Here is a 14,294-nt window from a genome sequence, read left to right on the forward strand (position 1 = left end):
CAGCATCTGAAGGGAGAGAAAAGAGCTAATGTTGAGTCCAGATGACCCTTTGTCAAACGTCCAGGATTATTGAAGAACCGCAGGATGATGACACCATCCATGCTGCTTGAAAAGGCCAAAACTATGACAGTTCATCAAACATTTCTCAGAGTTTCTCAAGGATTCTAATGAATGAAGCACAATCATTTCCACCAAGTCGTCGCCCCGACATCCAAGCGACCAGCAGTTTAGGAACCGGCCGAAGGATAGTGTAACTCGACACAACCGGCCACCTCCATCCCCTCACAATGATCATTGAAGACAGGATAATATAAGGCCAGCGTTAGGTGGGCCCGACCGCCCATAGTGTTAGACATTTAGCTGCTGTTGTATAAAGAGTCAAAGGTTCTGCTCCTTTTCACAAACACCTTTATTTTACTTTAACAAACTCTGCACAAAACTCTATCTTCACATCACTTGACACAAAGGCCACCTGAAGCCTCTTTACACATCAGTGTCAATTATTGGATACTTGACATAAATGAGACAACTAATTGGAATTTATCTTAACCATTACTTAACATATAGGCCTAGAAGACTGGATAACTCATGCTCCGTCAAACCTATTACACCCAGCCTCCAAATCAGGATTACAAAAGCATGGCAGCCAATCTTCAAACTCAGTCGGGAACTTGCCTCTCACTTCCTGCCAGAAACCGGATACAGGGGCACGTCTTGTCCAGCCCTTGCCTCCCATAAATGTCAGGATATGCAGCAGATTCTCAACGAACCGAAGGCAGGTTGTTGAATGTATGCTCCAAAGACTTGCAACACAGAGCTGAGATCAGAACCCAGAACAACACTCTCAGAGGTAGTTATCATCCCGATGTCCACTGCACTGCCGAGGCTTAGCTGCACTCATCAGCACCAACGCCACAGCAAGCTGGGCCCCACCCCATCCAACTGCGACCGTCTCGCTTACACAATCATTCTTTTCAATTTCACTTGGCCCGCCATCGCAAAACCCCAGTCAGGATTATTATATTATATGTCCCAAGAAAAGACAATTATAAAATGCGCACAAGGGTAAAATATAGGATTAAAAGATGAGCAGAGCCAGAGCTCGCGAAAACACAGCTGCTCCAATGCTCACATCATGTGATCCCCCTCAATTCTCATTTCTAATCTGTGAAAATATACATTCATGTGCTTTATCATTTTTCTTGCACGTTGTAGCTAATAAACCCACTCTTTCTTTAACTCAAGAAACTCTGGTTAAATCAGCTCCTTTTAAAACATCAATATATTGGGATGGGAAAAGGTATCCACAAGCGAAGGGATTCCTTTTAAATGAATCTTGCTCCGACCAACCATTCTTTATTCAAGGGGTTTGAATAAAGAAAAGGAGCCAGTTCATATCTCCTCACCGAGGATATAACAATTTGAGGGTACACATCCGGAATGTAGCAAATTAAGGATCTCATCCGGGATAACAAATTTGAGAAATCGTCTGCGGACCGGTTGTAACTATTAAGTATGTGGGTTGATATTGTTGTGCTGTTCCACTGTCCCATTAAGAATTGAATCACATGATAGTCCGTGACGCCATCGGCTACTTCGCGGGTTTAAAGTCAGTCTAGATCAGGCCTTTGTATAGTTAACAACCATCTAATAAACCTGTTGATTATTGCGTTCAGCCCATGTGTTTCAGCAATTCCTTTCTTTTAGCCTGCAAGTGCAATATACAACACTAACAACCTGTCCACGATGTTTGGAGCTGACATTCTCCATTCCTCGGCTATTGAGTATTATGAGCATGACACATTTGTAAGTTCTTTGCAAATTCACTGCTGTCCCTCCATCATTCTCCTTTCCAATGATGGCCTTATGGCTTCAGTATCTGCATTCAGCTGGGCAAAACTTGGAAAGGGGTGCCCTCCCACTAGGTGCTTGGACTCTCCACAGATGCCCCTGCTACTGGTGCCTATGTGTGCTTGCTGTTGATTTGTGAACCATTTAGTGAATAACCAACTACCTATCTAACTGGACCCACAGTGCGTGCACATGTGCTACAGCTTGATTGTACATTCTGTGATGGGACATCCTCAAAAGGTACAAGCTTCTCTGAAGAATTGTCATCAGGCATATCCACAGAATGCTGCACCATGTCTGAGGGTCCTGGAAGACAGAAGAAACAAATCTCAGTTCATCTTGGCAAAGTAACCATTTTGCCACCGGCTTCTCATGGATCTGCCATTTGAGAAATAAAGTCAAACATTTGTCAAAGATGTTTTTCATTCTGTCACCAGGCAACTGTGAGTTCCCAGTCTTTCCTCTCTGATTATCAGGGATGTAGCGATGCCACTTATCTCCGTGGATTCCTCCTTTGCATTTATGAGCCGCACAATTTGTGACTGACCACCTCCAGTCCTATTTCTCTCTCTTGGGTTGTTTGCTCACGTGTGAGCTGTTAGTGAATGAAGGTGGGATATTCACCTGCTGGAAGCAGTGAATTTGTTCATCATGAGACAGATACACCACATTGCATAAAGATTGGGGTGAGCCTTGAATAGATAAATGGGGGGTGAGAAGGTACGTAAAAAGTGAACCTGAATGCTCACGAAATGTAAGTAGGTGTGAAGAGCGATGTGAGAGTAGCTGGACAGAGTTGGGGGTGGGACTGCAGGTGGCCGTCATACACCACAGGCTATAGGTGATTCAGCAACTGTACTCATTTTTCATGACCTGGCTAGGTCATTAAACTGTTCCTGTACTGTATCCAAGAATTAAGATAAACTCTGCTCTTACCTCCTAAGCCACCACTAACCAGGCATTCTTGCTGACCGTAACAGGTTTCTTCCTCACATTGCCGGGGAAGATTATGCCCCCAATCCCTGCTCCTATCAAGGAGAATCATTATTAAATCTTAAAGCTGATCTTGATTGCCTGACCCATCTTGAATAAATGACATGGATTGGTTGTGCCAAATGGAGGTTTTAGCACTGTATTCTATGTAATGCTGTGTAAATCTTCCAATCTTCTTCCATAGCCTCTTAGCTCGTCCAAATCCTATTTTTCCATTTGTTTTTTCACAGCAAAGTTTAGAATGTGTCATGTGGGTGCACACCATGCCCATTGTATCAACTAGGAGTCACAAAACCTGGAAGTACAATTTTAACCAGACAGCTATGTTTAAATCAGTGATTCCTCTAACTAAATCTTCTTCAGGATTTTGCACATAGCATACATTAGATATTGTCTGACTTCTTGACTTACAATCTTACTCTCTCTGGATTTGCACTTCTTAGTATTTTTCACAAATTACTAGCTCACAACATATCAATATTATTAATCAGAAATCAAAACTTCCTCTTTTGATGCCGATACTGCACTTTGTCAGTGAAGTGAGTGAAATATTTTCCCCACGCTCATTTTCTTTGATGATTGAGTGTACAGCAGGTAATATGGAAGGCAAATGGAATTCTGGCCTTTATAGCTAAAGGAATAGAGTATAAAAGTAGGGATGTGTTGTTGCAACTTGGCAAGGCATTGATGAGACTGCACCAGGAGAACTCTGTCTAGTTTTGGTCCCTTCATTTGAGGCAGTTCAGAGGAGATTCACTAGATAGATTCCAGAGATACTGGGCGGGATTCTCCACCCCTACGCCGAAGTGGCCGCGCCGTCGTGAACGCCGTTGAGGTTCACGACGGCGCGGAACGGCCCCGACCGATTCAGGCCCTGACAATGGGCCAGTATCGGGACCGCGTCATCTACCCGCGCCAGGCTTTATCGCCCGCGTAAAAGCGGCGCAGCATAGATGACGCGGCCGGCGCCGCATAACGGACGTCGTCCGCGGGTTGGCCAGCGCCAACCCGCGCATGCGTGGTTGCCGTCCTGTCCAAATCCGCCCCGCAAGAAGATGGGGGATGGATCTTGCGGGGCTGCGGAAGGAAGGAGGTCCTCCTTCAGAGAGGACGGCCCAACGATCGGTGGGCACCGATCGCGGGCCACCCCACATTCAAGGTGAAGCCCGGTGCAGGATCCTCCCTCGTCCCCCCACAGGCCGCCCCCCAGCGTTCATGCACCGCCCACGACTGTAGCGACCAGGTGTGGACGCCGCTGGGGGGAACCCGCCGTTTTGGCCTGGTCGCTCGGCCCATCCGGGCCTCAGAATAGCGGGGGTGCCGGAGAATCGCCATTTTGGGTATCTCCGGCGATTCTCCGGCCCGCGAAACTCGACCGGCCTGTTCCCGCCGCTTGGGAGAATCGCGGGAGGGCGTCGGACCAGCGTCCCCGGAAATTTCGGCGGCCCAGGCGATTCTCCCAACCGGCGTGGGAGTGGAGAATCGCACCCGAAGAGCTTATCTTATGAAGATTGGACAGATTAAGCTTATACTCTCTTGAGTTAAGAAGAATGGGAGGGGATCAAGTTGAGGTATGTAAGATGATAAAAGCTGTTGACAAAGTAGACGTAGAGTGGATGCTTCCGCTTGTGGGACAATCTAGAGTGAGAAGTCATAGTTTTAGGATAAGTGGCAGCAGATTAAAAACAGAGGTACAAAGAAATTACTTTGCTCAAATGGTCGTGAATCTGTGGAATTCACGACCCCAGGGTGTGGTGGGTGATGGGATAGTGAGTAAATTTGGGGAGATAGACAGATTTTTAATTAGTAGTGGGTTGAAGGGTTCTTGAGAATGGGCAGGAAAATGGAGTGAGGTTGAGAAAAGATCAGCCATGATCATATAGAATGGTGGTGTGGGCTCGACTGGATGAATTGCCTACTTCTGCTCCTAGTTCTTATGTATTTTCTTTATCAGTTATTCACCTCTGTGTTACATGCTCACTACGTGGGCAGTTTTTTTGCCAAGGGTTCACACGCTCAAGAAATTGCTTTTGCTGGTACTCAAAATTATGCCATGTAGGAGGTTCACTGTGAACAAAAATGATACAACCATTTCATCACTCTTGGCTGGATTGAAGCCTTGTTTTCGAAATGAACTGAACCATCCAGTCCTGTCACAGGAATAGTTTATGGTGCTGAAAAAGATAAGAAGATATTTCATTATCCGATTCTTTAACTTTCTATCCTCTCTAATGCAGATGATGATGATGCATATTGGGGTTAAACCTTGCGCAACCAGTAGCCCTCCACCGCATTGCCCAGGTGTGGTATTTCTTGTGTGAACATGGATAGTAAATATCAGAAGACAATGCAGCATTAGGACAGTGTAACCATGTCTAACCCAATGTGCAGCACGGTAGCATTGTGGTTAGCACAATTGCTTCACAGCTCCAGGATCCCAGGTTCGATTCCGGCTTGGGTCACGGTCTGTGCGGAGTCTGCACATCCTCCCAGTGTGTGCGTGGGTTTCCTCCGGGTGCTCCGGTTTCCTCCCACAGTCCAAAGATGTGCAGGTTAGGTGGATTGGACACGATAAATTGCCCTTAGTGTCCAAAATTGCCCTTAGTGTTGGGTGGGGTTACTGGGTTATGGGGATAGGGTGGAGGTGTTGACTTTGGGTAGGGTGCTCTTTCCAAGAGCCGGTGCAGACTCGATGGGCTGAATGGCCTCCTTCTGCACTGTAAATTCTATGATGATGATAGTGCTTTCCCAGAAAGGATCATAATCAAGTGCAGGAATTATGGACAATTTACCTTCCTTAGCTAATCAAAAGAGTGCAACATTAAAATGGAGCTAAAGCCCGACGTACAATTAAATTTGCCACCATACTTGTAGTTTCCGAAAGGATTATCTAATGAGGTATTGGTTTTTAAGATTGTATTCCTCTTCAAGAAATGCTGTCAAAATTGCCGATTCAAGGCTGCAAGTGCCAATGATAATACATGGAACATTTCCAGGCATCCTACCTGATTCATGTAAAGTGAAAAAATAAAATTCTAATATATTTAAATGCTGAGTGCTCACAGATGCTCAGTACACCAAGGTTAAGTTGCCAGAAGCAGTGAGTGTTTTTAAGTGAGATTGTTTGCATGAAAAATCATATATTCCACACATACAAGAAAAACAATGGCGGTCGGGCGAACTAATTGATTATGTGGGTCTGAAAATGAATTTGAAGAATAAAACACAATTTAGTTTGTATCCTTTTAATTCGATCCTCATCCCAGGTATGCGATGGATGGGCAAGCACCGACTGATGGCTCCCCCCTCCAACCGTGCAACCAGTTCAAGAATCCCAACATCGATTGTTATAGATTCCTTGTAAGAAACTTACGAAGTACAGGAACCCAATTAATGAAAATAGCAGCAGTGCTTTAAAACTTGCAATCGCACAAAAATGCCAAGACTGCACTGTGAAATAAAAGCTCCAGATCAAAAGTATGCAGCACTACAGAAATAAATTCCCAACGTTCATATGGAATTGCCCAGATATTTCGCCCCACCCCAGAACTGCAATCGAAAACAAGTGGGGGCAATCCCCAATTAGAACGTATTTAAAGGAAAGGTCAGTCTAAATAAATAGTTTGCCGAGGAAACTCTCATGCTATATTCCAATATTTCATAATTAATCTAACAATGGAGGTTATAAAGAAAAGTAACCGTTGGTTGCGGATGAAGTTTTTTGTTTTGTGTAGGTAATTCAGTAGAGGGAATTTCCTCATATCCTGGCACTAAATGTGACATGAAAGGTCCATCGGGTCTGGTGTACTTGCTAGAAAAAGGTAAGTTATGTGACTGTCATGTTAGTGCATCCTAATTAAATGCAAAGTGTAAATTTGTCGCCTGTCACTTATCACCTTTGTAAACCATGTTAGGTTTCACGTACTGTGCAGTAAAATGGAATTGGTTAGCCGCTCTGACCTCGCGCCCCGAGGAAACCACTTGGAAGAGGATATTTTACCTATATGAGCTGTGTTCATATTGCGGTGGATGAAATTTCTACATTAATATTTTAAGGAAAGCAAGTGGGCAAGACTCAACACGGCTGCCATTTTCCCTCCGGCCGCTTGCGGGGTCTATTGGTCTCCGTTTGAACAGCGACGTGCGCTACGTGCTGTAAACATTACAGTGTCAAGTCCCTGCCAGCGCGCTGCTATGATTGAGGGGCGGAGAAACCGGCCGGCGCAGCTCCGCAGCCCGTTCCCTCGCTCCTGGTCGACAGTCAGATCGCAGGGGCGTGGGAGGTGGAGAGAAATCAGCATCGGTTCTTCCGTGCAACTTTCTCCGGACAATTCCCGAGACGCCAAGAAAACCAACTCATGCAGCAGGTCGCGGGTGGACCGGCCAACTAAGTGAGTAATCAATGCTGGTTTTGCGGGGTGGAGGGAGGGTGGTTAGTGTAATCTACGAAAATAGAAGAGGCGTAACTTCTTAAATCCAATCGCATCGGGACTGGATAAAGAATAAATCAAGTGGGCGGGCCAAGGTTGAACATTTAGTAATATGCACATGTCAGTGAAATGAATCGGTTACTTTTGAAATGTTTTGGACCCAACTTTTGGGTTGCAAAGTGCGAGTGGAGGGTTGGGTTGGGTTGGGGGGGAGGGTTGGGTTGGGTTGGGGGGGGGGGGGGGTGGTTGCAAACTGGGTTTGCGCTGCTTGTGTATCGCGAGCGAGATGCCGGCCGGCGGGTGGGCGGGGTTGGCCGGGCACTGAGTGGCAGGTGGCTACACCAGCCGCGCGCCGTGTTGCCACTGTCAGCATTCGATAATGGAATGTTTATAATGTGCGGCCACCAATCGGTGTGAATGGGAGGCGGGGCTCGGCCGGGCTGAGCGGAGCGCGAGAGAGGGGCGGGGCGGGGACGGCCGGTCCGGAGAGAAGCAAAACAATTGTAATCAACAGGAACGCCGGCTTGCAGAGAGGAGGGCAGCGGCTTCTCTCTCTCTCTCTCTGTGTAAACACCATCATCATAACAGGAATGTAAAATCGCATTAGCCCCCCTTTTCTAAACAGACGCTTGGCTGAATTGACCCCCCCCCCAAAAAAAAACCCCCAGAAAGACTATGAGTTCCAAACGCCTTACCAAAAAATGCAAAGTTGTCGGTACAAAGGTTTGCGCGCCAAGTTCAGCCGGCGAAGTCAGAACCTCTGGAGTTATTCAGGCTTGTAAGAACGACCCTGCGGGCAGTAATGTATACACAATCATGTTAGATGATGGCTCACTCAGAGAGTATGCAGAAGAAGAAATATTCTGCATCGATGTCAAAGCATCTGGAAAAGGAAAATCCAGATATAATCAGAAGGTATTTAAACATTATCTGCTAACTCTTTAAAAAAAAGCGGGTCAAGTGGCGTCTACCGATTGCAAACTCGTTACATGCTTCCATTTATGATTTTTTTCAAACCACCAGACATATTACTTTTTTATATTTGGAATATATTGCAACTAAGATGGCGCCTGAAGTGCACGTCCAAAGTTTAAAGAGAGTAGAGCAAGGAATCCGGTGTGATTAAATGCCCATCCCATGCAAGAGTAAACGCCGGCACCAAAATCAATTTGAATGTTTCACCATTATTAATTATTAGTGATGGTTCAGTGTTTGCAAGTGAACACTTCAGTCATGATATGGAATATTCCTTTTGGGGGCGGGGGGAAGGTGAACTGTCTAAGCAACTTTGCCACTTGTGGAGTTTGAATAATTCCCCTTACAGTATCTGCGCACTGAGTTTTATGTTAAGTTTTGCTTTGAGAAATGCTTTTTCTCTTTCGTATTTGTGTGTGTGTGTGTGGGGGGGGGGGGGGGGGGTAGAAGCCAGCTCGATTTGCATTCCTTTTTGGCAGCTTTTTCTTTACATGCTGCGGTGGAGTGAAAAATTGACAACTCTCGGGTTTTGTCAACTTTTCAGATGCTTCTGAATTGCAAAGGTGGCGAATCAGCGCTTCAGGAGCGAGAGGGAAACGATGTCCCTTTAAGATCCCCAGAGCCACGCGGCCTGACAGCCAGAAGAGCAGAAGACCGATATCTGGAAAACAAATGTAACAGGACTCACCAGGTGGAGAACGAGCCTGCGATCCGCCCCCTTGGCTCGGTGTCAGAACACAAACGCCTCCTTACTTCGGCAAGCATCGACGTCCCTCAGAGGTAGGAATTTGCTGGCGTTCCCCCGCCCCTTCCCTCCCTCTTTTCACCACCCTAGTTCTTTCGGACGTCCGGGGATGGATGAGATCAGATTGCAACCTCAAATTAAACTAACCGTTCCGCACAACATGCTCTGAGTGTCTTGAACAAGTGGTCTCGCTCTCTCTCTTCCCCCCCCCCCCACTTAGGGGTGTGTTATAGATGAGGTGAAGAGATCTTTGTGCATACAAACGCGGAGTTAAACTGTTCCATCCAGATCGCAAATCATTACTTGCGGTGCCATCGAAAATCAGGCTATATCTACCATTGCGCTTATTAGCTGTTGACGTTTTAAAAATCATTCGATTTTTAAAAAAAAAGGTCTGTCGATTTTTTTTTTGTCATGCCTTATCAATAAGGTGCGAATGGCACAATATTGTGGCCAGACATTAGTTTGTCATTTTTGGACCATTATTTGGATTGTTGGGCGTGGAGGTGCTCCAGTCAGTCATGGGCTGTCAGCAGCGTTTTGAGCCTGTTGATGTTGCTGTGTGACCCTCCCTGTGGTGTTGGGTGTTCTAACACACAGAAGAGCCAACACAGTTGCATATGGTACAACGCTTGTTTATTTAAACTCACTATTTACAACTTGGTCTTTGCACTCTGCACGTGGGGGGCTCCCTGCTTGTGGTGTTTCAACAGCTCTTTCATGCTTCCTTCTCCCCAGACCTACTGACCTCCAGGTGTCGTGCTCGTGCTTTTTATGTGGTTGGTGTTCTTGTCTGTGATTGGTTGTGGTGTTGTGTACTCTGATTTGCCTGTTAGTGTGTCCATCATGATGTGTGTGTTTGAATATCATGACATCCCCCCTTTTTACAAAGATATGTGCCTACGTGGTAATAAATATGATCGTGACGTGAGTGCATCTAAGAGTGTGTGTGTGTCGTGTGCAGCATGTGTCTATGACGGAACTATGTACATGGGGCGATGTCGAGTGCGTCACATGAATCCAGTTGTACCATAACATAACAGAAATGCGAACGAGAGAAGAAGAAAAAAAATTTTGAACAGTTGTCCAGTCAGACGACATCTGGAACGATAAACAACAACAGGTTATCATGTAAAATTGTCCAACTTATTAAACATATGAACTGTATTATAAGTCCATTCTAATGGGTTTGCGACGAATTCGGGTTGACCGCCTTAAGGGTGGATCAAGAACCACCGGCTGCTGTGCAGGCATGGCCATGGGTGGCGATGGAAAGGGCGTGATGTGCGGCAGCTCCACAAAGTCATCCTCGGAAGCCTGTTGAGGATCTGGCGTGTTGTGTGGCTGTGAACGTGGAAGTCGGCGAAGGGCGCGCCGATTGCGGCGACGCACGGAACCATCCGGCATGCGAACCAGGAACGAGCGGGGAGCCACTTGTCGGAGGACTTCGGCCGGTGCTGACCAGCCACCATACGGTTGATGGACGCGTACTTTGTCTCCGGAGGACAGGGGGGGCAGGTCCGTCGCTCGTGTGTCGTACCGACCTTTCTGGCGATCACGCTGCAGTTGCATGTCCCGAAGAACCGCCTCATGGTCTGTTGTCGGTGCCAGGACGGAAGGTACCGTCGTCCTGAGGGAGCGACCCATTAGTAGCTGCGCTGGCGAGAGGCCCGTGGATAACGGGGCCGATCGATAGGCCAGCAAGGCAAGGTTAAAGTCCGATCCGGCATCAGCCGCCTTGCACAGGAGCCGCTTTGCGATGTGGACACCCTTTTCAGCCTTCCCGTTCGATTGTGGATGCAGAGGGCTGGATGTCACATGAGTGAAACCATATGCTGCGGCAAAGGACGACCATTCACGGCTGGCAAAACAAGGTCCATTGTCTGACATGACAGTCCTTGGAATGCCATGGCGAGCAAACGTTTCCTTGCAGGCCCCAATGACTGCGGACGACGTCAGATCATGGAGAGGCATGACTTCCGGGTAGTTTGAGAAGTAGTCTATAATAACAATGTAATCTCTGCCGAGCGCGTGAAATAGGTCAACACCCACCTTCGCCCAGGGGGACGTCACCATCTCGTGTGGTAGAAGTGTTTCCGGAGGTTGCGCCGGCTGAAACCTCTGACAGGTTGTGCAGTTGAGCACCATGTTGGCTATGTCTTCATTAATACCCGGCCAATATACCGCCGCCCGGGCCCTTCGTCTGCATTTTTCGACACCCAAGTGGCCTTCGTGTAGTTGACGAAGAATCATCTGGCGCACACTGTGTGGAATGACGATCCTATGCGATTTCATAAGGACCCCGTCTATATTGGTGAGATCATCTCGCACATTATAAAACTGGGGGCACTGCCCTTTTAGCCACCCTTCCGTCATGTGGCGCATCACTCGCTGCAGCAGAGGGTCAGTCGCCGTCTCTGCGCGTATGTGGGCCAGACAAGGATCATCAGCTGGCATATTTGCTGCTGTCAGAGTCACGTGTGCCTCAATTTGACGCACGAACCCCTCCGCATCTGGTGGTGTGCTCACTGCTCGGGAAAGAGTGTCCGCCACTATGAGTTCCTTCCCCGGAGTGTAGATCAGTTCAAAATCGTACCTCCTGAGTTTGAGTAAGATGCGCTGGAGGCGAGGAGTCATGTCGTTCAGGTCTTTGTTAATGATGTTGACCAGGGGGCGGTGGTCAGTTTCGACCGTGAATCGTGGCAGGCCATACACATAGTCGTGGAACTTGTCCAGTCCAGTTAACAAGCCCAGGCATTCTTTTTCGATTTGCGCGTAGCGCTGTTCGGTAGGGGTCATGGCTCGTGAGGCATACGCAACCGGGGCCCATGATGACGTGCTGTCTTTTTGCAGGAGTACCGCTCCAATACCAGATTGGCTGGCGTCTGTTGAGATCTTTGTAGGGCGAGTCGCGTCAAAGAAGGCCAGCACTGGTGCCGTGACCAGTTTGTGCTTGAGCTCCTCCCATTCCTGCTGATGCGACTGGTGCCAGTTGAATTCCGTCGATTTTTTTACGAGATGGCGCATGTTTGTTGTATGAGAAGCCAGGTTGGGAATGAACTTCCCAAGGAAGTTGACCATGCCCAGGAATCTTAAGACAGCCTTCTTGTCAGCCGGTCGTGGCATGGCTGTGATGGCGCTAACCTTGTCTGCATCGGGACGGACCCCGGACCTTGAGATGTGGTCCCCGAGGAATTTCAGCTCCGTCTGGCCGAAAGCACACTTCGCACGGTTGAGACGCAGGCCATTTTGCCGTATGCGGGTGAAGACACGTCGAAGACGATGCATGTGTTCCTGCGGAGTGGTGGACCAAATGATGATATCGTCCACATATACACGTACCCCTTCGATGCCTTCCATCATCTGCTCCATAATGCGGTGGAATACTTCAGATGCCGAAATGATGCCGAATGGCATCCGGTTGTAGCAGAATCTGCCAAAAGGGGTGTTGAATGTGCATAGTCTTCGGCTGGCCGGGTCCAGTTGGATCTGCCAGAATCCTTTGGACGCATCCAATTTAGTGAATATGTTGGCTCGCGCCATCTCGCTGGTGAGGTCTTCTCGTTTCGGGATGGGATAGTGTTCCCGCATGATGTTGTTGTTCAGATCTTTTGGATCTATACATATACGGAGCTCGCCAGAGGGCTTCTTTACACAGACCATGGAGCTGACCCATGGCGTGGGCTCCGTGACCTTGGATAGGACCCCTTGGTCCTGAAGAATCTGCAGTTGTGCCTTGAGGCGGTCTTTGAGAGGCGCAGGAACCCTGCGAGGTGCGTGAACGACAGGGATGGCGTCCGGTCTGAGTCGAATCTTGTACGTGTGTGGCAATGTCCCCATGCCTTCAAAAACCTCCTGGTTGTGAGCGAGGAGGGAATGGAGATTCGCGTGGAACTCAGCATCCGGGAAGTCGGATATCTCATCTGGAGAGAGAGACATGATGCGCTGTACCAGGTGAAGGACCTTACACGCTTGTGCGCCCAGTAACGAGTCCTTTGATGAGCCCACAACTTCGAAGGGGAGTGTGGCCGTGTACCTCTTGTGAGTCACCTGTAGCTGGCAAGATCCTACGGACGGGATAACGTTCCCGTTATAGTCAACCATCTTAAGCCGGGATGGTGTGATGAGTGGTTTGACCTTCATGGCCTGGACTGCAGAGTAAGCAATCAGGTTGGCGGATGCGCCGGTGTCCAGACGGAAGGCGACGCGCGATCGGTTGACCGTCAGGGTGGCACACCACTCATCGTCTGGATTGATGGCATTGACCTTGTTGACATCAATGACGGCAACTCTGAAGTCATCCTGGTCATCTGCATCACTTAACTGGAAGTCTTGATGCGTGGGCTGGACGGTCCTGACTCGTGTGCGAGGTTGTCGAGGATGCGCCGGATCCATGGGTTGAGCCGCACGACAGCGGGCTGCGTAGTGGCCTATCATGGCACATCTGTTGCACTGTTGGTATTTTGCAGGACATTGCCCTTTTAAGTGTAGACCTCCACACTTGCTGCACGTCATGACGTCACGGCGTTCGTTGCGCCACTGCGCATGCGCAGTGCGATCTTGCGGTGGGCGCGCCTGCGCAGTGCGTCCCTCGTTGTGGCCGTTATTCTTGGCGCGCACCTGCGCGGGAGACCGCGAAAAGCGCGGGAAGCGGCCGCTGTCGTCCGGGCCGTGGGGCGGGAAGAAATCGACGGCCTGGATGCGTTCAACGTCGTGGGCGGCCTGGCTTGCCGATTCGACGGCTGGGGACCCCCTCCGTGCCAACTCGGACGCCTGGAATCGGGCAAAACGGCAGGTCGCATTTTCATGGAGGACACAGGCTTCCACAGCAGACGCTAAGGTGAGGCTCTTTATTTTAAGAAGCTGCTGGCGTAGGCCACTGGAGGCAACGCCAAAAACAATCTGGTCCCTGATCATGGACTCTGTGGTGGTGCCGTAACCGCAGGACTGCGCCAGAATCCGGAGGTGCGTCAAAAAGGGTTGAAAAAGCTCCTCCTTACCTTGCAGGCGTTGCTGAAAGATGTATCTTTCGAAAGTTTCGTTTACTTCAGTTTGAAAGTGCTGGTCCATTTTGAGGATGACCGTGTCATATTTGGCCTGGTTTTCGCCTTCCTCGAACACCAGTGAATTAAAGACATCATTTGGGTGGGGGCCTGCGTAGAAGAGGAGCATTGCAATCTTCGAATCATCCGAGACATTCTGTTTTTCGGTGGCACGGATGTACAGGTCAAATCGCTGCCTGTAGAGCTTCCAGTTGGTGCCTAGGTTCCCCGTGACTTGCATCGGCTGCGGTTTGCCGG

The 14,294-nt window shown here is 48.6% G+C and overlaps 1 protein-coding gene and 1 long non-coding RNA gene across 3 annotated transcripts in view; one reads left to right on the plus strand and one right to left on the minus strand.

Moving 5' to 3' along the window:
• Nucleotides 1-391: 391 nt before the first annotated feature.
• LOC140428446 (uncharacterized) lies at nt 392-8,122 on the minus strand. Its single transcript, XR_011948785.1, has 2 exons — nt 7,970-8,122; nt 392-5,018 (listed from the first exon to the last, which is right to left on the minus strand). It is a non-coding gene; the product is annotated as an uncharacterized lncRNA (long non-coding RNA).
• LOC140428445 (zinc finger protein 704-like) overlaps nt 7,751-14,294 on the plus strand; it is a 151,254-nt gene continuing 144,710 nt past the window's right edge. For both annotated transcript variants that reach the window (XM_072514902.1, XM_072514903.1), the window contains exons 1-2: nt 7,751-8,189; nt 8,794-9,029. In XM_072514902.1, coding sequence (XP_072371003.1) covers nt 7,950-8,189; nt 8,794-9,029 — 476 coding nt within the window. In that variant the 5' untranslated portion in view covers nt 7,751-7,949. The remainder of the gene's footprint in view (nt 8,190-8,793; nt 9,030-14,294) is intronic.

This window comes from Scyliorhinus torazame, chromosome 8 (assembly GCF_047496885.1).
Source record: "Scyliorhinus torazame isolate Kashiwa2021f chromosome 8, sScyTor2.1, whole genome shotgun sequence".
Classification (NCBI taxonomy): Eukaryota; Metazoa; Chordata; class Chondrichthyes; order Carcharhiniformes; family Scyliorhinidae; genus Scyliorhinus; species Scyliorhinus torazame.